This window comes from Dromiciops gliroides, chromosome 1, assembly GCF_019393635.1.
Source record: "Dromiciops gliroides isolate mDroGli1 chromosome 1, mDroGli1.pri, whole genome shotgun sequence".
Lineage (NCBI taxonomy): Eukaryota > Metazoa > Chordata > Mammalia > Microbiotheria > Microbiotheriidae > Dromiciops > Dromiciops gliroides.
In genome coordinates this window covers 305,282,177-305,307,724 of record NC_057861.1, presented here as the reverse complement: position 1 = coordinate 305,307,724, position 25,548 = coordinate 305,282,177, and the positions used below count along the sequence as shown (strand labels likewise).

The window sequence follows — 25,548 nt, the reverse complement described above, 5'->3', positions numbered from 1 at the left end:
AATGACTGAACAAAGATAAGAATTTAGACTAATATAAGGATAACATATTACTCAATTCACCCATTCTCAACAACAAATTAATGTTTGTGCAGTTGCACTGTTCTATCACTGCTTAATTTCATTATACCCTTTCCTCTTCCTGAAATTCTCAAGGGGAAGAATTAGTAATAATAGCTAGCATTTGTATAGTGCTTTAAAGTTTGCAAAAGCACTTTACAAATATTGTCTCATTTTTCCTCCCAACAACCCTGGGAGGTAGTTACTTTTATCCTTATTTTACAGATGAGGAAACTGAGGCAAACAGAGGTTGTGACTTGCCCAGGGTCACAAAGCTAAGTAAATGTCTGAGGCAGGATTTGAACTCAAGTGTTCCTGACTCCAGGTCTAGTGTTCTTCCTCTCCATCACCAAGCTGGTTAGTAGCACTAAAAAAAACCCCCAAAATTTAACAAAATTTTTCTGAACTATTTTTTTTTGTTTATGTCTGAACACTTAAAAAAGTCTGACTTGAGGGGGCAGCTAGGTGGCATAGTGGATAAAGCACCAGCCCTGGATTCAGCAGTACCTGAGTTCAAATCCAGCCTCAGACACTTGACACTTACTAGCTGTGTGACCCTGGGCAAGTCACTTAACCCCCATTGCCCTGAAAAAAAAAAAAGTCTGACTTGAGTCTATCCACACCCATAGAAAGAACTGATAAAAAGAGCACCTGTGGATTGTGTATATATATAACCTGGTTGCTGTCTTGTGGAGAGGGGAAGAAAGGGAGGGAGAAAAATTTGGAACTCTAAATCTTATGAAAATGAATGTTGAAAACTACCCTTACATGTAACTGGAAAAAATAAAATGTTTGTTGCGATACCAAAAAAAAAGGTCTGACTTGTCCCATATCAATGTGAAATAACTAATTGGAAGACCCATTATTAGCATCAAATAGTCAAATATAGTTCATTTTTGCTTCTTTCAGAAGAACCCAGGGATCAACACGTAACCAAATCAACAATGTCCCAGCTAATTTTGTTCCAGGACTACATTCATGGCAAAACACTATAAAATGATGTCATCACCAAAAAAGATTCCAAGCCTTGAACTGACTATGTAACTGTCCAGGGGACTTTGGGGTAGAAAAGGGGAGGGAAGAAGCAGAGAAAGAAGGAAAGTAGAGGGAGGGAAAATAGGATATAGTATAGAAAAATGGATTGGGGGAAATGAGAGAAAGGAAAGAAGGTAAGACAATGAGGAAAGAAGGGTGGGAAAGCAATTTGGTAACTAAGCAAGTGTGCTATTAAAAGAGTGTGAAGCGGGGCAGCTAGATGGCGCAGTAGATAGAGCACCGGCCCAGGAGTCAGGAGTACCTGAGTTCGAATCTGACCTCAGACACTTAACACTTACTAGCTAAGTGACCCTGGGCAAGTCACTTAACCCCAATTGCCTCACTAAAAAACAAAAACAAAAACAAAAACCAAACCAAAAAAAAAAAAGTGTGAAGCACTACTACTGAGCAGTGACCTTTATGGTTAATTCCCTGGCTTGGCTGCCAGGTACCTACTGGTCTCCTCTGCCTTCTGCCTAGTCCCATGGCTTTTACGTCTAGAAAGAGCAACCAAGGCCCCCTTGCTGCCCTGCTCAGATCTTCACTGCCACTGACTTGGTGTTATCTTTTGTACCCATGCCCCACTTACACTGCTCCAAGTAAGGCATTTTTATTGCACCCACTATGTTATCTGGTGTCTTGGGTCCTGTTTTAGCTTCATTCAACAAATTCAATTCAATAAACATTATACCCTTATTCTGTGCTAGATTCATGGTACCCAAAACATTCATAAAATATGCATTTAGTCTATTTGAATCTCACTTCTTCAGGCTAAACATTGCTCAAACAAGTTCCCCTAATTAACTAATATGTGTTAGAACCTATTTATACCCTTAAAAGTATCTCAATTCTTGAACTACAAAAATATTTCATTGGTAACTTTATTTTGAATTGCAAAATTAAATAAAATTTAACTAGTGCCTAAAACACACCAACAAATAAGATCTAAATCAATTCTTCCACAAAAAGAAGCAATTAGGAGCATACTGTTTTAGGTATTACCCTTTTCTAGTCATGCAAATATTGCCAATTTAACACTGTAAATGAAAGTATATCCTCAGAAAAATACCAAAATGCAAGCAGCATGTGGGTAATACAAGAGGTTTTCAGCTGTGAAAAAATTACCCAAGCAAGGTATTTTTACATGTTGTCATTTATTAATTTTCAAGATTACAGTTAACCAAGTATATATGACATGCATTTTTAATTGGCTGAATCTGAACTGGAGTAATTCAATAAGTACAGTGAGAATGAATAAAATAGCTCAGATTAGATCCCAAGACATAAGGAGATTGATACAAATAGTTGTTTGAACTATTATAAATTATTAATCAATATATTAATATCTAGCTTTAAATTCTTTTGGAGCTCATTTATTCTTGATTATTTATGGAAATGCCAGAGAAGAAAAGCTGCCTGACTTCAGAACAATGGAACAGAGACCCTGTATAATATTTAATTACCCCCAAATAGTATTTTTATTGTCTACTTTTTGACCTTTAATAAACACTTTGAAGAATCCTGCAAATTCTTCCATTTCTGTAGTAAACAAAATAGTTTAAATACATTTAAACTCTGGAATGCTTATCAGATAATAACAAAGTGGATATACAACTCAAGAAAATGGTTATTTTTTATTCCAGGATCTACATACAGCTGAATGGCATTTATATGGAAGCAATTAAATCTTTAACATTGTATTAATTAGGTGTCATTTTTATTCCAAGCTTTTGGTTCTTAATTCACCAAAAGAGTAAGATACTACTAATCACAAAACAGAATTGCAGAAGCACAGAAAAGAACATAAAAAATTCAAGTTACTAGGATAAAGTAGAAATACCTGGCATCAGTGGTAAATGGTATGAGACACATAGTCCTGTCTAATCTATAATCAAGAGCTGAAATATATTACTAATTGCACACTAGTTATGCCACAATATCCCTTCCCCAATGTTGGTAACGGCTAAGAACGACAACATAAATATCACTTGAGGTCATTTTATTTCTGGGACATTCCAAATAATTGTGACTATTTTATGGCAATGAGAACAGATAACACAAGCAGAAACACTCTGATGGGACCAAAAAAAAAAAAAAAACAGATGGATCATTTCATTGTGGGAAGTTGTATCTTTCCATTAAGCTGTATGTACCTGTTCCTATTGCTGTCCTTCACTAGACAGTTAGGGTTTACAACGCTGGACGAAACGTGGGTACAGGCACACATCTCGGATATGGTATCTGTTCAAAATCCAAGTTAAGAACCGTTCCAAGCCCAAGCCATACCCTCCGTGAGGGCATGTACCATATTTTCTCTGTCAAAACCAAAATTTTTTAAAAGAGGTTAAATGCCAATTTCCAAGATTCATCGTCTTCAACAAATAGCAGACATTCATTAAAGACTAAGTGCAAGTCAGACATTGTCAGGTACTGTAGGAGATACAAAGACAAATAAGATATGACACCTATGTTCAAAAAACTCATGATCTAGTAGAGAAGAGAAGACACATGCAAATGGTTCTAAGATAACCAAATATTATAAGTGCATAAAAAAATAAGACCATGAGATTTGATAACTGGAAGGAATCTCATCGTATAAATAAGGAAACGGAGGCCCAGAGAAATAAAATGACTTGCCCAAGCTGATACAGCCAGAAAAGGACTGTGCCTAGACTCAAACCCAGTTCTGACTCCAAATCCTATGTTCATTCTGTAGATGCTATGACTGATCATGGGGGGAGCTCACTTCTAGCTTAAGAAACAAGGAAGCTGCAAAGGAAGAAGTGGCATTTGAAATGTGCTTCAAAGGATAGCTAGAATTTCAATAGGTGTTATTGGGGGAAGGAAGATGACCATTTCAGGCATGGGAAACCATGCTGTAAGATGTAAAAGCACCAGTATGTAGTCAAGAATAGTGAGTAGTCTTTGGCTGGATAACAAATGGAGAGAAAAATTAACTAGATATAGAGAACCTCGAATGCCAACCTAAGGAGCTTAGCCCTTGCATTCCGGATGATGGGAAGCCAATGAAAGTTTTTAGCAGTGGAGTGATGTGGTCAGAACCATGCATTAAAATTAAACTAGTAGTGCTGTGAAAGTTTGTTTAGAAGGGGAGGCTAGAGGCAGACAGAACAATTACAAGGACATTAAATTAGTCTCAGGAGGAATAATTTGACCTGGAGTACTATCATACTGGAAATAGCAATAAGAGGACAGATGCAATAGTTATTGCAGAGACAGAATTAATGGAGTTTGGAAACTAACAATAAATGAAAAGAGAATAGGAGAAATCAGATGATGGCTCTGAAGCCTTAAGAATAAGTGATTAGGGGGCAGCTAGGTGGCGCAGTGGATAAAACACTGGCCTTGGACTCAGGAGTACCTGAGTTCAAATCCAGCCTTAGACACTTGACACTAGCTGTGTGACCCTAGGCAAGTCACTTAACCCTCATTGTGTGCCCCCCCCCCCCCCCCCCCCCCGCAAAGAATAAGTGATTAGGAGAATAGTGGTAACATTAAAGACCAGAAAAGCAGCAGGTTTGTGGGCAAAGATGGAGAGTTGAATTTTAGAGTTTGAGGTGGCAGTAGGTTTCCAGTAGGAAATCTAGGTATAGATGTCTGAGAGACAGCTGAAAATTTGTATCTGGAGTTTATAAAGTGGTTGAGATGGGAGATACATAGAGTGAAAGCTAATGTAATGGGAACAGATGGGACCACCAACAGAAAGTTCAAGGCTTTGTGAACTATTTTAAATACCCCAAATTAATGGCTTCAATAATTTTGGGGAAATAATCATCCCATACTGTCATTGTAAAGTTCTAGCCTGAAGATCCCAACAAAGCTGAAATATAAGGTAATAATCTGCTATTATCAATAAAGGAGGTACTAAACCATAAATTAGAAACTAGAAAATGTCAAAGCTAAATTTAAACTCTCCATTTAGTTCAATTTTATAAAATCTGGCAAGAAATGGAATGTTGTTTTTTACTCATGAAGCTGACCAAGTTGTATCAAATATTAAAGCAATTTGTTGTATAGCACTTGTCAAGATACAAAAATAATTTTTTTTAAAAAACTGCACTGGGGCAGCTAGGTGGCACAGTGGTTAGAGCACCGGCCCTGGAGTCAGGAGGACCTGAGTTCAAATCCGGCCTCAGACACTTAATACTTACTAGCTGTGTGACCCTGAGCAAGTCACTTAACCCCAACTGCCTCACCAAAACACACACACACACACACACACACACACACACACACACACACACACACACACACACACACACACACACAACCAAAAAACCCAACTGCACTTACCTGATCAGTATACCAGTAGTAGGGAGTGGGATCAATGCCTTCTCTTTTATATCCCTTTAGCAGTTCTTCATTATCCCAGATACGCATGGAGCCTCCCACAATCTCACCAACATTTGGCATCAACACATCTACCTAAAAAATAATAAATTAAGAGGACAAGATGTTGCATAAGCCTGCTGTTACCAGGCAAGCAAATTAAAATTACTTTCCTAACACTTAAAAAAAATGCTGGCATTATTCTACAGCTTAGCCGAAAGCCAGAACTGTGCTCCTATAAGAAGCACCTTTAAAACTTATTTTGATCATTCATGGACTAAAATTTAACATCTGGTGTGCCCATTGGTAAAAGTACACAATTTCAGAAACAATTTTATAATTTTGTATTGGGAATAAAATATTTGGGGTTTTAAACGATAAGCTACACAACATTCCAAACAGCAATCCCCACCCCCTCAAAAAGAAAGGCTCCTAATACTACTCGAATCACCAACTGACAGATTCAGTAAGCCGGGAATCCTCAGGACATCGCTGCATATAGAAGGACTTGATCTCTACAGGAAATCGACACAGCAAGATCGGTTCATTAATGGTGTCTGTCATCAGTCTCTCAGGGGCTTCTGGGATATCCTGAGGTTAAACAAGACTTCATTAACATTTACAACTAGAAATGCAACAAGACATCAGGAGCTCTCTCCCTCTGCACCAAGCCTTTGTCCTATTGATGCAACATACTAAGACAAGTTGCAAAAAAGTAGGGAGGGGTTAGTCTCACTTTCAAAACAAGCAATTTTAGCATGTTCCAAAATTCTTCAAGAAGTAGCTAAATGAATAGTAAAAAGACATCTGCTTCCATGAATACAATAATGGAATTCAGACACTATAGGTATATATGTGTTTATGTATATGTATGCATAGCCTATTATGAGAGAAACTAGAAACCAGTGAGCTTGGGTATATCAGTTATTACTATAATGACTAATTTTATCTCACTCTGAAGTAAAAGTATTTTATTAGTTCCGTGAGCATTAGGTAATCAGTGAAGGTTTCTGAATATCAATGATCTACATGGAAAGTATATTAATAATAGCCATCTGGGGCAGCTGGGTAGCGCAGTGGATAGAGCACCAGCCCTGGAGTCAGGAGTACCTGAGTTCAGGTCCGGCCTCAGACACTTGACACTTGCTGGCTGTGTGACCCTGGGCAAGTCACTTAACCCCAATTGCCTCACTGAAGAGGAAAAAAAAAAATAATAGCCATCCATAAACACTCACAGTTATTTGTAATTCTTTACCTGCACTGTATATCAGTTATGCTTTGGCTGGCAGTAAAACACATCTAAAAAATAAGTGAGTCTCAGGGAAGCTAGGTGGCAAAGTGGATAAAGCATCGGCCCTGGATTTAGAAGGACCTGAGTTCAAATCCAGCCTTGGACACTTGGTACTTACTAGCTGCGTGACCCTGGGCAAGTCACTTAACCCTCATTGCCCCACCTCCCACCCCCCGAAAAAAAGAGCCAAAATGTCCTATTTACAAGGGAAAAGTGTACATGAAGTACTTAGCTAAAAACATTAGATGATATAACAAATAAATTTGTTTTCACATATGTCCTTGTGTGTCTTGAAGTACATGTTTGAAGTACATCACATATATTCAAGTTATAACAAGAAATTATAGATACCACGTAGATATTATTAGACTCTTTCGCTTTCCCTGGTAACCCATAGTTAACAACCAACAGGAAACCTGTCAGATTGTTAATATTCTAAAACAGGAAACAGTCAACCCTAAAAAGATAACTTATTAGGGGGCAGCTAGGTGGCGCAGTGGATAAAGCACTGGCCCTGGATTCAGGAGTACCTGAGTTCAAATCCGGCTCAGACACTTGACACTTACTAGCTCTGTGACCCTGGGCAAGTCACTTAACCCTCATTGCCCCACAAAACAAAACAAAAACCCTTATTTTAAAGCTAAGTGAGTAACAGAAATGCAACCAGATGAGATGGGGGCTAGAACAGGAATGGCAATTTAAAAATATGCATGAAACTGAGCAGCAGGACCATGACTGATCATAGGTAAAATTGTGCCACTAGGACCCAGTCACATCCACCTCTTTCTTTTCCTCTTCAGGCTTTTCATTTGAAAGGCCCCTGAGGGGCAGCTAGGTGGCACAGTGGATAGAGCACCGGCCTTGGAGTCGGGAGTACCTGAGTTCAAATCCGGCCTCAGACACTTAACACTTACTAGCTGTGTAACCCTGGGCAAGTCACTTAACCCCTCACTAAAAAAATAAAGAAATAAATAAATAAATAAACAAATAAAGAAAGAAAGAAAGAAGAAAGGCCCCTGCTTCTTCTTGCCTCTTATCCATAACCACCTCAGCGCACTGCACCTTTGGTGGCTACCCTATTCATTCCTCCTCATGATTCAGCAAATAAACAAACAAAGATTTGGATAAAATGCTATCACATGAACAAAAAAAATGCTATCACTTGCCCCAGAGAACCATGGTTAGTATTCTCCCAGGAAAATATTGCTGATGTAAAGGAAGAAAAGAATAAGGAAAACTGAAGCATTGATGGAAAATTTAAAAGCTGAAACTCTAATTCCATGCAATGTCCCCCTTGAAAGAAAAACCAAGACTGAAAAACATGTGTTACCTCTCCAAATTCATAATAGGTGCCATCCTCCTTCTTTACATCATGTTCCTTTAGCCACACAATGGCATCTGAGTAGTTCATCCGTTTGAAAGGTCTTTTGGGGGGTGTGAAAGTCTATAATGAAAAAAAAAAGAAAACACATAGTAAGTTTAAAATAGCTTCTAAAAAAATGACTTCTAAAACTACTTCCAGTCACACATAACTACAGTAGGAAGGGCCCTCAGAGATCCTAAAAGAGCAGTGCCTTCATTTTACAGATGATGAAAGCAAAGCCCAGAATGACTTGTCCAGAAGTGAGAAGGATTTATGTTGAACCATCCACACTCAACACTACCATCTCTGTGATCAAGAGTATATCTCTTGGGACAGCTAGGTGGTGCAGTGGATAGAGCACCAGCTCTGGAGTCAGGAGGACCTGAGTTCAAATCCAGCCTCAGACACTTAACACTTACTAGCTGTGTAACCCTGGGCAAGTCACTTAACCCCAACTGCCTCACCAAAAAAACAAAACAAAACAAACAAACAAACAAAAAACTGATTGCCAACATGTTAGGGCAAAATGACATGATCTCCTGTTACAAGTCTGTTGCTAACATTTATCTATGTTTTCTACAAAAAGGGATAGGGATTTCCTACTAATGACAAATAGTACTACCAAAAGTCTCCTGATGAAATACTCAGTGAATCATTTAGGATTAAATGATATTGAATAGGGGGCAGCCAGGTGGCGCAGTGGATAAAGCACTGGTCTCAAACACTTGACACTAGCTGTGTGACCCTGGGCAAGTCACTTAACCCTCATTGCCCCCCCCCCAAAGCTATTGAATGCCTAGGCCCCACTGCCAAAGGGTGTAAAGAACTGCAGTGAAAGCATCTGTGTATCATTTAAGGCCCTTTTTTTAAAAAGCAAAACTATAAAACATTTTATAGCCCAAAGAGTTATAAATATATACCTTCTGTAAATACATAATAGATAAATTATCAAGAACACTTATATAAACCAGACTATTACAAAACTAAAATCCTAAACCAGTCATTTTGGGTCTTAAATTTCTTCAATTATTTGAGCTCATTACACCAATGCGTCTATGTAAGATACCACAAAACATTCTCTTTTTCTACGCAAAGAATTTTGAGTATCATTTCCAGAATGCATACCGGGTTAAGGTCATATAATAAGCTTGCTGCAGGTGATTTCAAGACCCTGTCAACTACATCACAAACCAAGTCTTCCAAACGGTTTAGGAGATCATCAAACGTCAGGAAGGGACACTCGGCTTCAATGTGAGTGTACCTGAGGAAAAAGATGACACCAAGGCATTCATTTCAGGGCCACGAAGCTTTTGACTTTTTTTTTTGTAAACAAAATTTTACTCTAACACAAGGAATTTTAATAATGGAAAAATGTCTAGGAAGGTAACATACCAAAAGCAAAAGCATTACTATTCAGTTCTAATATCGGGATCCCTTAAGCTAGCAATTTCTTGCTTGTTCTTTCTAATAAGAGGGTAAGGTCACAGTGAACAAAGAGATACATTTCTTCTATTCCACTTCTGAGTATAAAAATTGTCATTTGCCTAGGGTAGGCAAGCTTTTATAATTACTATTTAAAATTATACTTTATACATCAAAGTCTTATTACAAAGACATCATGCAAGATGCTTTCCTTGTGACCAGATTAAAAAAAGCAGCAGCAAATGGCATTCCCTTACTCTGCCAAATGTCTTCGTGTCCTGGACTGTTCCGCTCTATATGACTGAGCAATACAAAAGACATCTCCTAAAGCTGGGATGCAAGTCTCCAAATATAACTGTGATGACTGAGTCAAAAATGCCTCTTCTCCAAAATAGTCAAGTTTGAAAAGTGTGGCACCACCTTCCACCTGCGTTTGTACTAATGTTGGAGGAGTGACCTTTAAAAAAAAAAAAAGATTAGCCTATATCATTCTAAAATAGCAAAAACAAAGTTTATGCAACAGAAAAGCATGTAATACTTACTTCATAATATCCCCTATCAAAAAAGTGGTCTCTAAAACATCTGGTGACCATTGAACGTGCTTTCAAAATTTTGGACATGTTCTCTCCTCGGATCATCATGTATCTATTATTAAGCTGGACATCTACATCGGACTCTTCGTTGATCAGGTTATCAGCTCCCCCAGCAGGAGCTAGGCCAATCAATTCCCAATAGTCACAGCTCAGCTCATGGCCTCCTGGTGCCTAAGTGTATTTTGAAAAAAAGAGATATGGGGAACAAAAAGAACTCTAAAACAAAATAGATGTTACACTATTCAACAATCCTTATTTAGGTCATTAGAGAATATACTGCGAATTTTTAATTACAGGGGTTGACTCAAACCTATCATTTCATTAATAAAGGGAATTCCTAGTAAGGAAACTCCCTCTATCAATGTTAACTAGAAATCTTAAGAGTCACCTGACAGCACTGAGAAGTTGAGTTCTTTTTCCCATGGTCATACAGCCAGGATGTAACCGGCAGAATGTGAATCTAAGACTTAATGACTCTGAATTCAGTTTTCTATCCACTGATGACCTATAGTCTTTCATTGTGGCTAATCATTTAAAAAATATTAATATCTGCCAAAACTGAAAAGGATTATTTAAATGCAAATATTTAAATGGTTTTTCTATCTGGAACAAATAATGAAAAATCAGCACACACACACACACACACACACACACACACACACACACACACACACACACCCCTCCCCACTAATCATTTCAGGAAGCAAGTGTTCTCTTGTATAATATGGCTGAACAAAGAATAAGAAAGATAATTTGGAGACAATTAGACAAGAAGATAGTTGTTGGGACAAAAATCCTAGGGCAGCTAGGTGGTTCAGTGGATAGAGCACCAGCCCTGGAGTCAGGAGGACCTGAGTTCAAATCCGGCCTCAGACACTTAGCACTTACTAGCTGTGTGACCCTGGGCAAGTCACTTAACCCCAACTGCCTCACTAAAAACAAAAACAACAACAACAAAAAATCCTAGTGCCTGCTATTTTTCAATCCCATTAGTTGCAAAGAAATTTTACTGCCTTAAATTCAATCTTCCATACAAACACAAGTGCCTCTCTGGAAGTCCTTCTTGCACTATCTATAACTGAGAGCTCCCTCTGGTGGCTAATCAACCACACTTTTCCCCCCCCATAATCTCAAGATTATAAATTTGAGGGTTTTCTTTTATTAAATATTATTGAAGGCATTTTTCAATCATTTCACACACACACACACACACACACATTTCACACTTACCTGCTTGCCTTCTGGTGTAAGATTGAGCGTTCCATACACTGCCACACTACTCTCTGTAGACAAGACCACTCCATTGTAACACTGACACTATAGAAGAAAGAAGGTTATGTTTTTAGCATAATCTTCTACTCTTACTTAATTAGATTACCATATAAAGAATATGGGGGTATTATTTAGGAACAATTTACTTTGTATGAAAGTCTAGTCCTTTCAAATTCTGAACAAAACAAGCCATTGTCTTTACTCTTAATGTTTGGCAAAATTTGTAATGTTAAAGAGAATTTTTTTAAAAGAGGAAATCGAGATGCATCTCTATGATAGGGACTCTGAGTGTATATGACTAGAAACCCATTATTCAAAGAAGAATAGGTTCTTACCAGTAAAGTATTTCTTTCAAATTTGTAGGTTTTTAAAATAATTTACTAAAAAGCTGAAAGCTTTTTCACTAACTGCAAAATAAAATAAAGTACTTGGATATTTAAAAAGATGGGCCATTTTTATAAAAGAGAGAAAAATTAATCTATAGATCTTGAAATTCATAAAACCCAAACTGTCAATGTTAAATTTCTGTGCTAACAGAAAAATTAAAAAAAAAATTACCAGTTCATCTGACAAGACACATTGAAGATATCCTGTACCATCTCTTAATACAAGAAACATTAAATTCTTTCCTAAAAATAAAAAGAAAAGTAATTTTTTTCCTTAGAGATGCTATGAAGATCTTTATAATTTACCTTTTACATAGCAGTTTATACAAACACTATATGAAAGCATAGTTGAGTTCATCAAACTTATCACACTTCTTCAACTTTCCTTTGGAGAAATAAGTGCTCATTTATATCATCACCATAGTGCGTTTAATGTTTTCAAAGCATTTTTACATCTTTTATGTTATGTGATATCCTCATTAAAAACAAAATCATCTCATAATTTAGTATAATTAAGTGGCATAGGAATTATCATTCACAGCTAGCAGATTGATGTATAGAACAGCGTTAAGTAACATGACTAAGGCCACATATCAAGTAAGTTTCACAGAATTCTACAGCTCATGGCGAAAACTCAGGGATTCTAGTCTAGGAGATCTTAACCTTGTGTGCATTGGCAGCCTGGATCTGTTCTCACAGTAGGGTTTTTAAATGAATAAAATAAGAAATTCCATGATTTATGTTGAAATATTCATGGACCCCAGGTAAATGATCTCCTCATTTTATAGGTGAGGAAACTGAAGCTCAAAGAGGCTGTAAATTCACACAGAATCACAGGATCCCAGGACCCTGAAAGTAGGCCTGGAAGAGACCTGTGAGTCCCTCTGAGTGCAGGGGTTTTCAGCCTTCTAAAGTCAGATTCCTGTAGCAGCCTGCTGACACCTGTGTGTCCCTTCTCAGAATATTTTAAATATATAAAATACATCGGCTTGCAAAGAAAACCAATTATACTGAAATATAGCAGGGCAGCTAGGTGGCACAGTAGATAAAGCACCAGCCCTGGATTCAGGAGTACCTGAGTTCAAATCCAGCCTCAGACACTTGACAAGTACTAACTGTGTGACCCTAGGCAAGTCACTTAACCCTCATTTCCCTGCACAAATCTAAAAGGCCTAATCTAGTTCAACATCTGAGGTCCACAGAAGGTAAAGGATCTGCCTGGCCTCATATGGTAAAGAGAAGAGCTGGCAACCTTTTGACTTTGGACCACAAAGGAACTTAGTTCAGCCCAAGGAAGGGGGAATGGAGCCAAAAGGAATTCACCCCTGCCTCTTAGAGAAAAAGAAAAACACATGAAAAACAGAATATTTTCAATTTTTTTTTTTTGGAAGGGGGAGTAGGAGGAGAGGAAGGAAGAAAAGAAGGAAATAAGAAGAGAACATCATCAATGTGGTCTAGAAAAGGCCACTTATCTGAAATGACATTCTGTAACATGGGACAAGCTATGGCACAATGCACTAGGTTTAAGACCATTGTTTATGGTAAATATTGAGATGTTCTTCATCCTGATCTAAGTCTACTAGACTTTAAATTAGAAATAAACGGGGGGGGGGGGGAATCTGTGTGGTACAATGGATAAAGCACTGGCCCTGGATTCAGGACAAGGGAACAAGTCAAGACCTTTTTTAGTGTTCAGACATAAACAAAAAAATAGTTCAGAGAAATTTTGTTGAATATGCATTTTCTTAGTACTACTAACCAGCTAGGTGACAGAGAGGAAGAACACTGGACCTGGATTCAGAAGGAGGACCTGAGTTCAAATACAGCCTCAGATACTTGACACTTACTAGCTGTGACACTAGGCAAGTCACTTAACCCTCATTGCCCCACAAAAAAAAAAAAAAAGAAAAAGAAAAAAGAAATAGATTGGGTACACCAACTTACCTTGCCTGCGTAACCTATGAACCCAGCCAAACACCTTCACTCGTTGGCCTCGATGTGCTTCTAAAGCACAAATCTTTACCTGTCGAGCAAGAATGACAATTTATTAATAAAATTCATCATTTATTACACAACCCAACTTTCCATCAATGATGTGGACAACAGAATCATAAGAACCATAAAAGCCACAGTCCATATAAAATCTTGGGGTGGCTAAGATGGCAGAAAACAGAAGTCACATTCAGAACGACTTCATTAAATTAGAAAATTGATCAGAAAAGGGAGAGAAAGTAGAGAAGAGTAAGCTGAGACACCTAACAATCCTCCAATACCTGCTGGAAGGGAGGTGAAGCAAGTAAGACAGAGAGGCTGTGATCACAAAACACCAGAGCTGAAACCTCAGAAATCTTACATGAGGCTAGAACGACAACTTGGCTCCTGATTTCTAATCCAGAATAAGGAAGACAATCAAAGCCATCTGGGAGTTTCAGCCTTATGGATCACATCTGCAAAAGATCCCCAAACACGGACGTTTCCTCCCTGGATTGACCAGATGATAAAAATGGTTCCCTTCCCTGAAGCTATAAGAGAGGAACTTGCTCACTGAAGCACCTAAGATCTCAACTCCTGGTCAGAATAGCACCCCTTCCTTGACATCACTGAGCTGATCATTATTATAAGTAGATCCTGAGATTTGGGAATGAATTACCTGGGGACAGCTAGGTGGCACAGTGGATAGAGCACCTGCCCTGGAGTCAGGAGGACCTGAGTTCAAATCCAGCCTCAGACACTTAACACTTACTAGCTGTGTGACCCTAGGCAAGTCACTTAACCCCAATTGCCTCACCCCCCCCAAAAAAAAGGGAATGAATGACCCAAGAAAGGGCAGCTAGAACCTTATTTACAAGGGTTGCAGGTAGGGAAAAGGGTAGAGACAAAGTAAATACAAAAGATAAGTGATTCTTAATTTATGAAGTAGAAAGGTAAGGGGGAACAACGCGGGGGGGGGGAGGGCCTACAGGTTACCTCCAAAAGCTAACTAAAGAAAAAAATGAAAATAAATTTATACTCAGTTATACAGATTCTTTCAACCCACCATATAAAACTCAACTCTATAGCAAGCGCAGAGAAATCCAATCAAATTCTGCAAAACACCCACTACATGAAAGGGAATGTAGTAGGAAACAGCAATACCAAGATGAACTTAGGGAAAAAGACATATACACAAGTAGCTAGAATACAAGTGAGACTAACTGACAAGGGCTAACAAATCTAGGTAAAATACTAGAAAAATTTCTGCAGGGAAGCAATCACTTTCAGATTAGAAGGATGGACTAGTCAGAGGAGGCTTCATGCAAAAGAGAAGGCCTTGAAAAAAGGGAGCAACTTCAACAGAGAGAGACCAAAGTGAAGAAAAGAATTTTGAAAGGTATTCAATGCCTGGTATGGAGCATGGCATGAATAAGGGTACAGAGAAAAGAGTCAAGAACAATAAATCCAGTTGGTTTGCAAGACAGGCCAGATTTGAACTCAAACTGAGTCCTCCTGACTCTAGGCCCAGCACTCTTCCATTTCACTACCCAGCTGTCCCAATACATTTAGAAATAAAGTGAAACAGCACTTGAAAAGGTAGGTTAAAGTAGAATGTGGCCAGCCTTAAAGACCAGAATAATCATCAGCAAGCAATGGAAAGCTGGTGAAGAGAACCAGAATAATGGGAGGTTATTATAATAGTTGAGGATGAACAGGAGGGAATGGGAAAGAGGTGAGAAATACTCATCTCCACCTAGATGTCCCATCAATACCTCAAACTCAATGTGTCCAAATGAAACATTAACTTCTTTCTGTCTAGATATCAGTTCTGTTAGGCTATGAGCACCCTTCTAGCCATCTGGGATTCCCACCTCAGAGTTATGCTTGACTCTTCCCCCTCCCAGGAACCCATTATCTCCCACTGGCTGCCACTACTTCCAAAACACGTCTCCCACGCATTTCCTTCTAGTCATTCATGTAGCTACCTCCCCAGGTCAAACCCTCATGACTTCTTACAAAGACACTGCTGCAGCCTCCTTATTGATCTCATCATCTCCAGTCTCTCTGTTCTCCAATTCATTCTTCACACAGCCACCAAAATAATATTCCCAGTCTGATCATGTCAGTCCCCTGCTCAAAATTCTTCGGTGGCTTCTGACTGCTTCTTGGACAAAATGCCAACTCCTAAGATGGGCATTTAAAGCCCCCATAATCAGGCTGTCTGGGCTTATGTTATATTACTCCCCTCCCCATGCTCTCTATGTTCCACCTAAATCAGTCTATTTGCTTTCTCCTGAATTCAGCATTGATTGAAAAGAGATCTTTGGATTTGGCAATAATGAGGTCATTAGCAACACTGGAGAGGGCTGTTTCACTATAAGTAGAACAGAAATAAAGGATTCAAAGCAATTTGATTTAGTGTACCTCCAAATCAGCTATGATTGGTTATTAAATGGTAAAATTTTTTTTAACTTAAAAACTGTCTTTTCCCATGCCTAAAGAGCAAATGAGGAAAAACAGCTTAAAATAGATTCGGGGGTCAGCTAGGTGGCGAAGTGGATAAAGCATTGTCCCTGGATTCAGAAGGACCTGAGTTCAAAGCCAGACACTTGACACTTACTAGCTGTGTGACCCTGGGCAAGTAACTTAACCCTCATTGCCCTGCAAAAAAAAAAACCCCAAAAAAGGAATAGATTCACTAGTGACATGCCCTTCAGGATACTGAACATTTGTTGCAGAAGCTTTCCGTTTGAGCCTAAAAGACATGAAACAATCTGACTTTGCTTACACATTTTGCCTCTGGAAGACTTGGATCCTGTTTAATGGTAATTTTCTTTGCTTCCTCTAGGTTTCTCTCTCGTCTTAAATTGTCTTCTGCCTAATGTTAAAGATAAAGCACCTTGTTAGAAAACTGCTTCTATCTGACAAACTTCAGAAGAAAAAAGAACGTCCCATTCTTTACTTACCTCTCTTTGCTCTCGGGATTCGTTCTTCATTCGTTCCCTGTTCCATATTTTTTTAATGTTCTTCAGCTGGGATTTGGAAATAACATCCCATCTCTAAAGAGATAAGTAAGCGCATTTATTTGCAAGGACTATTTGTAGGCTTAATTATTCCTAAAACAAAAAAGCTGGACAGAATGTTAAGATACTCAACCTCATTTTCTTTCTGTGAATCCACATAAATAGTAGGAAATGGCTCCTTTCCTGCTGTCATCAGAGCCTTAAAAAAGAGAGATCTATATTAGAAATAATATTCATGATATGTCTGTAAGAATTATTAGCAGCTGATATTTATGTAAGGGTTTAAGAATTATAAAATGTTGCATGTACACTATCTCTAGTGATTCTAAAAACCCTATGAAGTTAAGTACTATGGTTACTATTATCCCAAGTTGAAAAACTTCTGGCTTAAAAAGATTAAATGACAATGGATACAGAGGAATTAAAAACCCAAGCATTTCAATCAGTACTCTTTCTGCTCTACCACACTGTTTCACTATTTAGAACTGTATAAACATTTCACTTAAACATGTTTCATCCAGCAACCTCAGTTAACTGAAAGACAGATTTTATTATTTTTGAAAACTCTCAGAATTCTAAAAGTGACCATCAAGTTTCAAAGATTGGTGTGATCTTTGACTTTTTTCCTTTCCCTATTATGTCTAATTTGGTGCCAAGTTCTGTGGAGTTTACTTCCTGTTTTGTTTTTGGTTTTTTTTTGGGGGGGGGGCAGGGCAATGACTTGCCCAGGGTCACACAGCCAATAAGTGTCAAGTGTCTGAGGTCAGATTTGAACTCAGGTCCTCCCAAATCCAGGGTTGGTGCTTTATCCACTGCACCACCTAGGTGCCCCTGGAGTTTACTTAAAAACATCCTTTCTCTCCACCCCCTTGACTCCCTCCTGCCTCCCACAGCAACCACTCTGGTTCTGACTAGTATCCCTCAACTGACCTCTACAACAACCTTCTAATCCTTCTCCCCTTTCTAATCCATCATTCATAAAGCTGCCAATAACTTCTCTGAAGCACAGATCTGACCAGGTCACTCTTCTGCTAAGTGAAGCCTTATTGCTACTAGGATAAAATCAAATTTCCTCAGCCTGATATTTAAAGCTCTCCATAGGGGCAGCTAGGTGGCACAGTGGATAGAACATTGGCCCTGGATTCAGGAGGACCTGAGTTCAAATCTGGCCTCAGACACTTGACACTAGTTGTGTGACCCTGGGCAAGTCACTTAACCCTCATTGCCCCACAAAATAAATGAATGAATGAATGAATGAAGCTCTCCAGAACCTGGCCCAAATTGACCTCACCAGGCATATTCCACATTACCGTCCCTCCTCCCCCAATCCCACCTTTCTGCACAACAAGGTTCCAAACAAGCAGGACCATGAGTTCTTGCCTCAACATGTCACCTCCATGCCTATGTCATTCATCTCTTCCTCCAAAGGTTAAGCTCAGGTGCCAGATTTCCACCTGGCTTTCTTCAATGCCCTCCAAAGCCTCTGACCAGGGATCTCTCTTTGTTTCCATTATTCCCCACCATAGAATGTATTATATACTTTGTGGGGCACAGAGGTAAGTGAGTTGTAGTTATTAGAACAGGCTGCAGAGCCAGGAAGACCTACTTCTGACATATACTGGCTGTGTAACTATGGCCAAGTCATTTAACCATTCAGTGCTCTAAGCAACTGTCTAAGGCTCTAAATTGCAGATAAGATGTCAATCTGTTTTGTTAGAGGCAGTTTCCTCATTAGTACTGCAATATGATGCCCAATGTTCCATGAAATCATATTTCTTATAGGAGAGAGGGGGGTTTTAATTGAATAAAGGCAACACTGCAATTTTAGTCTGGAATCAACAAAAGGCCTAGAAATAGGGGGCAGCTAGGTGGCACCTGTTTTCCAGTTTTAACATTACACCTTTCTTATGAGTCATTTTCTGCTCCTCCTTGTTAACATGTAATCCTTTGTTAGAAATTTCTGGGGCAGCTAGGTGGCACAGTGGATACAGCACCGGCCCTGGATTCAGGAGGACCTGAGTTCAAATCTGGCCTCAGACACTTAACACTTACTAGCTGTGTGACCCTGGGCAAGTCACTTAACGCCAATTGTCTCACCAAAAAAAAAAAAAGGCCTAGAAATACATAAATGAATGAATGAATGCACAGGTGCTCAGACGGACACACAAATATAATCAGAAAAGCTATTATGACAGGAATCTTTCAACTCAACTAGAGATGATTTGAGGAATACTCTCTATCATTTCATTTCTGTACTAAGCATATTATACAAGAACTCAACTTTCCTCACTAATGAGACTGTCCCTGGGACAAAGCAATGCTCAGAAGTCTAGAATTTCTTGAGTAACTATTGGTTGTGGACATGTCACCAATGAGGTGGTCACCTACTAATGAGACCATTTATTTTAGCCTTGGCAACACACAAACTATGAAAAAATTTTTAAATGGCCCTAAGTCCTGTCTGGCACCCTTTCTTTTTCTGTAGTTACAGTGGTAGAGTACAAGGAAAGAGGTAGAGGATGATAAGAATCACATTGACCATCCATTTTCATTTGACTGTTGGTACTCTAACTGCAACGTTTTTGCCAATCACTGATGTGTGGACATATTACTGGAAGAGTTGAATCCTATCAATTTAGACATTCTTGCTATAAATGGAAACAGGAAAGAAGGCCACTGCAGGATGGCTCAGATACTCCTTGGAGATAAAAAGAAAGGGGGCAGCTAGGTGGTGCAATGGATAAAGCACTGGCCCTGGATTCAGGAGGACCTGAGTTCAAATCCGGCCTCAGACACTTGACACTTACTAGCTGTATGACCCTAGGCAAGTAATTTAAACTTCACAGGAGGCATTGGGTCCCTTTTGTTCCTGACCTCCCATGGCAGGTCTGATGATGAGGTCTCTTAGAAATAGTTAGATTTTTACCTTTCTCTCTGATCCTCATGCTTTTTAATAAATAAACACTTAAATACTCTTGCTAAAGCTTATAATTTATTGGCGACCACTCGTTAGATTTTAGATAGCATAGCTAGAATTTTAGCCCCTTACACTACTGAAAGTTTAAAATTTAAATGGCCAACAAAAATGATGTAAACACTGACTATAATAATTTCACTTAAAAGTTAATGCAATGTAAAGTAATTATTACAAGATCTAATGAGTTCAAAAAAGTGTTTTAATCAAAAAATATCTGACTCGGGAGCAGCTAGGTGGCACAGTGGATAAAGCACCAGCCCTGGATTCAGGAGGACCTGAGTTCAAATCCAGCTTCAGACACTTGACACTTACTAGCTGTGTGACCCTGGGCAAGTCACCTAGCCTCCATTGCCCTGAAAAAAAAAAAAACCAAAAACAAACAAAAAAAAGATCTCATTGGGGCTTGTTTGTTGATGATCAAAATTATTTTTTGTTGTTCAGTTGTGACCCCATTTGGGGGTTTCTTGGCAAAGATACTAGAATGGCTTGCCAGTCCTTCTCCAGTTCATCCAGGAAGTGAGGCAAATAGGGTTAAGTGACTTGCCCAAATTCACACACCTAGTTAAGTGTCTGAGGTCAAATTTCAACTCAGGTTTTTCTGACTTCCGGCCTGGCATTCTATCCACTACCTAACTTCCCCAATAAGTTATATAATCAAATACAAATATATCACTTAACTTCTCTAAAATTCAGTTTTCTCATTTGTAAAAATGATATTGGTCTAGATGGCTTCTAAGATTCTTTCAAGATTTAATCAATGATACTTCAATCTTTTTTGGGGGGGCGGGGCAATGAGGGTTAAGTGACTTGCCCAGGGTCACACAGCTAGTGTCAAGTGTCTGAGACCGGATTTGAACTCAGGTCCTCCTGAATCCAGGGCCAGTGCTATATCCACTGTGCCATCTAGCTGCCCCCAAACCTGATTTTTTTTTTAAAGACTGTAGTGGGTAATGTAAGTCAAAAAATCCTTTTATAATCACCATGGACCTACCAATTTGGACTCAAATGATCACATTTCCTTCTATGCTTCATTAGGAAGTGAAAATGGCATTAAATAAAAGCAAGATGGGGAAAAAACAAATGGAGTAGATCAAGCACACAGAAGTTCATGCTGACGGTGACAAAATTCTGAAGGTATTTCGTGAGGGTCTAATTCTTTATATATATCCTCAGTCATTTCACTACTTATATGGTGCCTCAAAGTTTACAAAGTGCTTTACATATATTATTTTATTTGATTCTCAAAACAACCCTGTGAGGTTGAAGTTCAGAGAAATTAAGAGCTTTGGCTGAGGTCATATAACTAGTAAGTACTAGAGGAAGGATTTAAATCCAGATTTCCTGACTTCAGTTCATCACTTCTTCCACTATAATATTCTGTTAGGTATCATTCAATTTTAAGTGAGGAGAGAATACCTTTAGGCCTGTTTTAAAAGGTTTCTCTTTTGTTCCATCACCAGTTGCATCACTCCCCTCTCGATCTGAGACGTAGAGTTCCCCTGTTAATAAAAAAATAAAAGAGAGAAAAGAATTGACAACAGTTTTCTCAGGTACCAGGTACACAAAGCAACTGTATTAAGCTCTTTTTTGTCTTTTTAAATGTAATAGAAGATATGCTACCACGTACAAGTACAGTACTGACTGAAAAATGGAACAGTATTTACTATAACCACCCCATCCTTTAACAAAACCTTTCTATTTTAATGCTACCTGTATCTTGGTATAGTAGAAGGAATACCAGATGTGGAATCAGAGAACTTGGGTTCCAAGTTTGTTTATTTTCCTACTAGTTCTTTGACATAAGGACACAACCTTTCTGGAACTGCTTCCTTAATCTTTAAAATGAAAAACACTTTAAAGAAATGAAAACTAAAGAAGTACCTGCCCATTGGAAAATGGCTGAAAAAAAACAACACCGTATACAATGGGATATTATTGAGGCATGTTCAGGGAAACCTAGGAAGACTTGTATGAATTGATATCGAGTGAAGTGAACAAAACTAGAACAATTTATACAAGTCACAATGTAATGACAAAGAACCTTGAAAGACCTAAGAAGTCCCATCAGTACAATGATCAAACATGATTCCAGAGGATGACTGATGAACTAGGCCACCCATCTCCTAATAAAGGGATTATGTCTCAAAATGGAGAATGAGATATAATATTTTTGGACATGGACTGTGTGGAAATTTGTTTTGCTTAACTATGCATATTTGTTACATGGGCTTTTCTTTTGTTTTTGTTTTTTTCTTTTAAAGAGGCTAACAGGGAAAGATAAAATGCTAGTTTAACTGAAAAAAGAAAGAAAAAACGGAGCTAAATAAGGGGTTCTTAACCTGAAGTCCATGAACTTTGAGCTGTGTTTCAATATAACTTGTTTCCTTTACAATCCTATGTATTTTATTATATGCATTAAAAAAAATTGTTACTCTCAAGGACACAAGAGGACACAAGGTTTCCAAGACAAAGGTACAATGGTGTTTGCCCCAGGTAGATTATTTAGGATTTATTTTGGCTGCTGGAACTCGCTCTGTCTCTTCTAAGCGAGTCCAGGCCATTCAACAACTCTCTGCCCCCACTACTAAGAGGCAGTTGAGAGCCATTCTGGGAGCAGCTGGGTACTGTAGACAATGGATACCCTCTTTTGGTGAAATTACTAAACCTCTCATAGCTCTTACAAAAAGTTCTGTTCCAGACATTTTACAGTTACTCTCAGAAGGGATCCATAGAATTCACCAGATTACCAAAGTTGTCCAGGACACAATAAAGATTAAGGTGGCCTGCACTAGATCTCTGCAGTCCTTCAGATTTAAATCTGGAATCCTATTAACATAAAGGAAACCCCACCACTGTCCTACATTGTGAAAATACATTTCTGCCACAAATCTGGCTATGTTATACACACAAAAACCTTACTAAGACTAAACATTTCAGGTAATAATCACGAGACCACCTGGAGGCCCAGGCTCAATGCATCTTCAATGAAATATTACCTATTTCTAACAGGAAGAGAGATGGGAGGGAGGGGGTGTTAGAGGAAGAATTGTCCGGGGTGGGGGGTGGGGGTGGGGGGAGAGGTTGAGGTTGCATCAAAATGACCCAGGGCAGGTAGCAATGGCCAAGGGCCCCGGGCCTAACATCAGCTAACACCACCGGGGGCGCCCCCAGCCTGGGCCCCACCAGATCCCCGGGTCCCAGGGCTGCGGATGCCCGCGTTGTCCCAGCTTCACCGGAAACTTCGACGGGCAGCTCCGCTTCTCTCGGCCCCGCACTCACCCAGCCCGAGCCCAGCCACCGCGTGGGTCACCTCCAAAGCCATTTCAGCCCAGGCTCGAGCCCAAACCGGCAGCGTGCAGAAAAAGCGGCTGAACCTTTCTGGATTACCCGGTGTCCCATGTGTTGCATCAGACAGGCACCGCCCCGGTCGCCCAGTGACTCATCGCCGAGTCCCAGTTCCATTGGACAAGAGGTGAGGGCAATGGACGCCGAGGCCGCCATGTTAGTTCGGGAAAAGGACACTTCCGAGAACTTCGGAAACGCGGAACCAAGCCCCGCCCCTCTCACTCCCTCTTCCAGGTCGGTAGACCACTTTGGTCCAGCCTCCGGCTCTCCCGGCGCGTAGCGCTTCGGGGCGAGCTAGGAAAAGCTGAAGGATGAAGCCTTCCTGGTGATGTGGGGCCAGTCCAGATGGCCTAGTTCATGAATTGCAGTGGAAGCCTCCGTCCTTCCTCCGCAAGGGAGAGAATCACCCAGACCCAGTCAATCAACCCAGACCCTGAGAACCGAAACCAACAGACACATCTTGGCTGCAAAAGCTGCAGTCGCCTAACAGATTCTCGTCGAATGAACGAATGAAATATTTATTGAACTTCTCCTATGCACAAGGAACCCTGCCGGAGGACGGGGAGAGAGAGCCACATCAAAAAAACACAAACAAAAAACCAGAAGAGACGAAAATAACTTTTTTCTCTCCCTCCCCCCCAAGCACGGTAATTAGTTAGGCTTGACTAAGCATATTCGTAACAAGAAATGTACTTTTTCTTCCCCACCCACCCAAAGGAGTAGTGTGTAGGAGAGATAATCGATTTGGTGGTTTGTTTGTTTTTTCCCCATAAAAAGGAGCGCGCTACAGATATAAAATGTTGTATTCCCTTCCGGATGAATTCACTGTATTAGTTTTACTAAACTGTTTTACTTTGTTATAAAAAGTAACAAAGTCAGAGCAATAACATATTACTACATATTACATTGTAATAAATGCAAATGATATAAAACAAAACACATCAATAAAACTGAAAGTGACAAAAGTAGCAATCGCTCATTTTGTGCCGCGCACTTTGCTTAGAGAAGCAAATTCCAAACCACCGCACCGAGAACTTCGGGGGTGGCGGGAGGGATATACATTTCCTGCGGCACAGCAACCCCATCACCCGGGACTGGCGCAGCTTTCTACACCAGATCTCGTCCCTACACCCTTTAAGTGAAGGGGGCCGGGTTACGCCCTCACTTGCCTGGTATGTAGCACACAACACTTTTGTGACATTTACTACGTCCTCCTTTCTAGTGTCTATTATGTAGACATTATGTCCTGGAGTTGAAAAGATGATGGCTCAAGGCTTTGCTCTAACACAGGTTACTAAATGACCCTGCGCAAGTCACTTATAAACTCTGAACTTGTTTCCTTGTCTATACAACTAGGAAATCATGATACTTATCTCACCGGGCCAGGTGAGGATTGCACAAGATAATACATGCAAAGTGCTTTACTGATCTTAAAGCGCAATAGAAATGTCATTTATTATGGTCCTTTAAGGGACTGTAAAATCCATTTATCTTTATACAGTTCACTGACCCTTGCACACAGTAGGTGCCAGATATATATTGAATGAATGAACTCTTGAAAGAACAGGAGTTATTACCCTCCCAATTTCCCGAACAAAGTCTACTCATAAATTCTCTTCATAAAGATTCCGGTTCCAGCTAAGAATGCCTTCCTCTCAAGGTGCCAGATCCTCCCTCCTCCTTCCTTCCCCCACAAGCTTACCCAACACCATCCTGATCACCTCTAGTGACAGCTGTTCCTGCACCACCACTTTGCTGCATCCGTCCCAGAGTCACCCTCGTTGCATCATGCGAGGCCTAATTCGTCAACGTAGTGGGTCCTAGCCCCCAAACCACAACTCCATTGGCCAGAATGGAAGGGCAAATGACGTCAAGGGTGCCATCTTGAGTGAGGGCTCAAGCCTTTTCTCCAACCGTTCTCTCTACCCTCCCTTAGCCCACCCCCCACGCCCAATTCACTTTAAATATCTTAGAGACACTGGAAAGTGAACACACTCCACAGAAAAGGTAATTTCCTGAAGCTTCAGGGAGTCAGCCTCAAAACCTTTTCAGCCCTACAGTCAAAGAAGCAACTCCAATAAGTTGTCTTCCAGGATCTGTTTAAAGAGCTCTCGTGAGCAAGAATCCACTAATTCCAGAAGCAACCCATTTCATTTTTAATAGCTCGAATTCTTAGGATTTTTTAAAAATCATTTTATTATACTCCTTTCCAAAATTATCTTGGATTCATTTTGTATACATTACACAATGTTTATATATATACATTACATAATATTTATATATACATTACACACACATATAATATTGATAATGTGTAATTTAAGATTCTAAATGTGGATTCTAATCTGTTCCCCCAGTTTTGGGAGAAACTGACTAAAATCACTGATAAAACGAGTTTAGGTTTTTAAGGGTTTATTGGAAAATAGAAAGAAAAAGATTGAGAACAGAATTCCAACAGCC

At 39.5% G+C, this 25,548-nt stretch overlaps 1 protein-coding gene across 3 annotated transcripts; it reads right to left on the bottom strand.

The window, feature by feature from the left end:
* Positions 1-3,074: 3,074 nt before the first annotated feature.
* NARS1 (asparaginyl-tRNA synthetase 1) lies at positions 3,075-24,912 on the bottom strand. 3 transcript variants are annotated; one of them, XM_043976276.1, is made up of 15 exons: positions 24,791-24,912; positions 21,160-21,242; positions 16,900-16,965; positions 16,710-16,802; positions 16,532-16,621; positions 13,714-13,792; positions 11,942-12,012; positions 11,342-11,428; positions 10,061-10,282; positions 9,776-9,975; positions 9,222-9,357; positions 8,064-8,177; positions 5,902-6,033; positions 5,407-5,538; positions 3,075-3,407 (listed from the first exon to the last, which is right to left on the bottom strand). In XM_043976276.1, the coding sequence occupies exons 1-15, from the start codon at positions 24,798-24,800 to the stop codon at positions 3,276-3,278; spliced, it is 1,647 nt and encodes a 548-aa protein (XP_043832211.1). In that variant the 5' UTR covers positions 24,801-24,912; the 3' UTR covers positions 3,075-3,275. The 3 variants fall into 3 exon arrangements, with proteins under 3 accessions (XP_043832211.1, XP_043832210.1, XP_043832212.1); XM_043976275.1 differs by lacking the exon at positions 24,791-24,912 and adding an exon at positions 23,023-23,178; XM_043976277.1 differs by lacking the exon at positions 24,791-24,912 and adding an exon at positions 22,927-23,030.
* Positions 24,913-25,548: the final 636 nt, after the last annotated feature.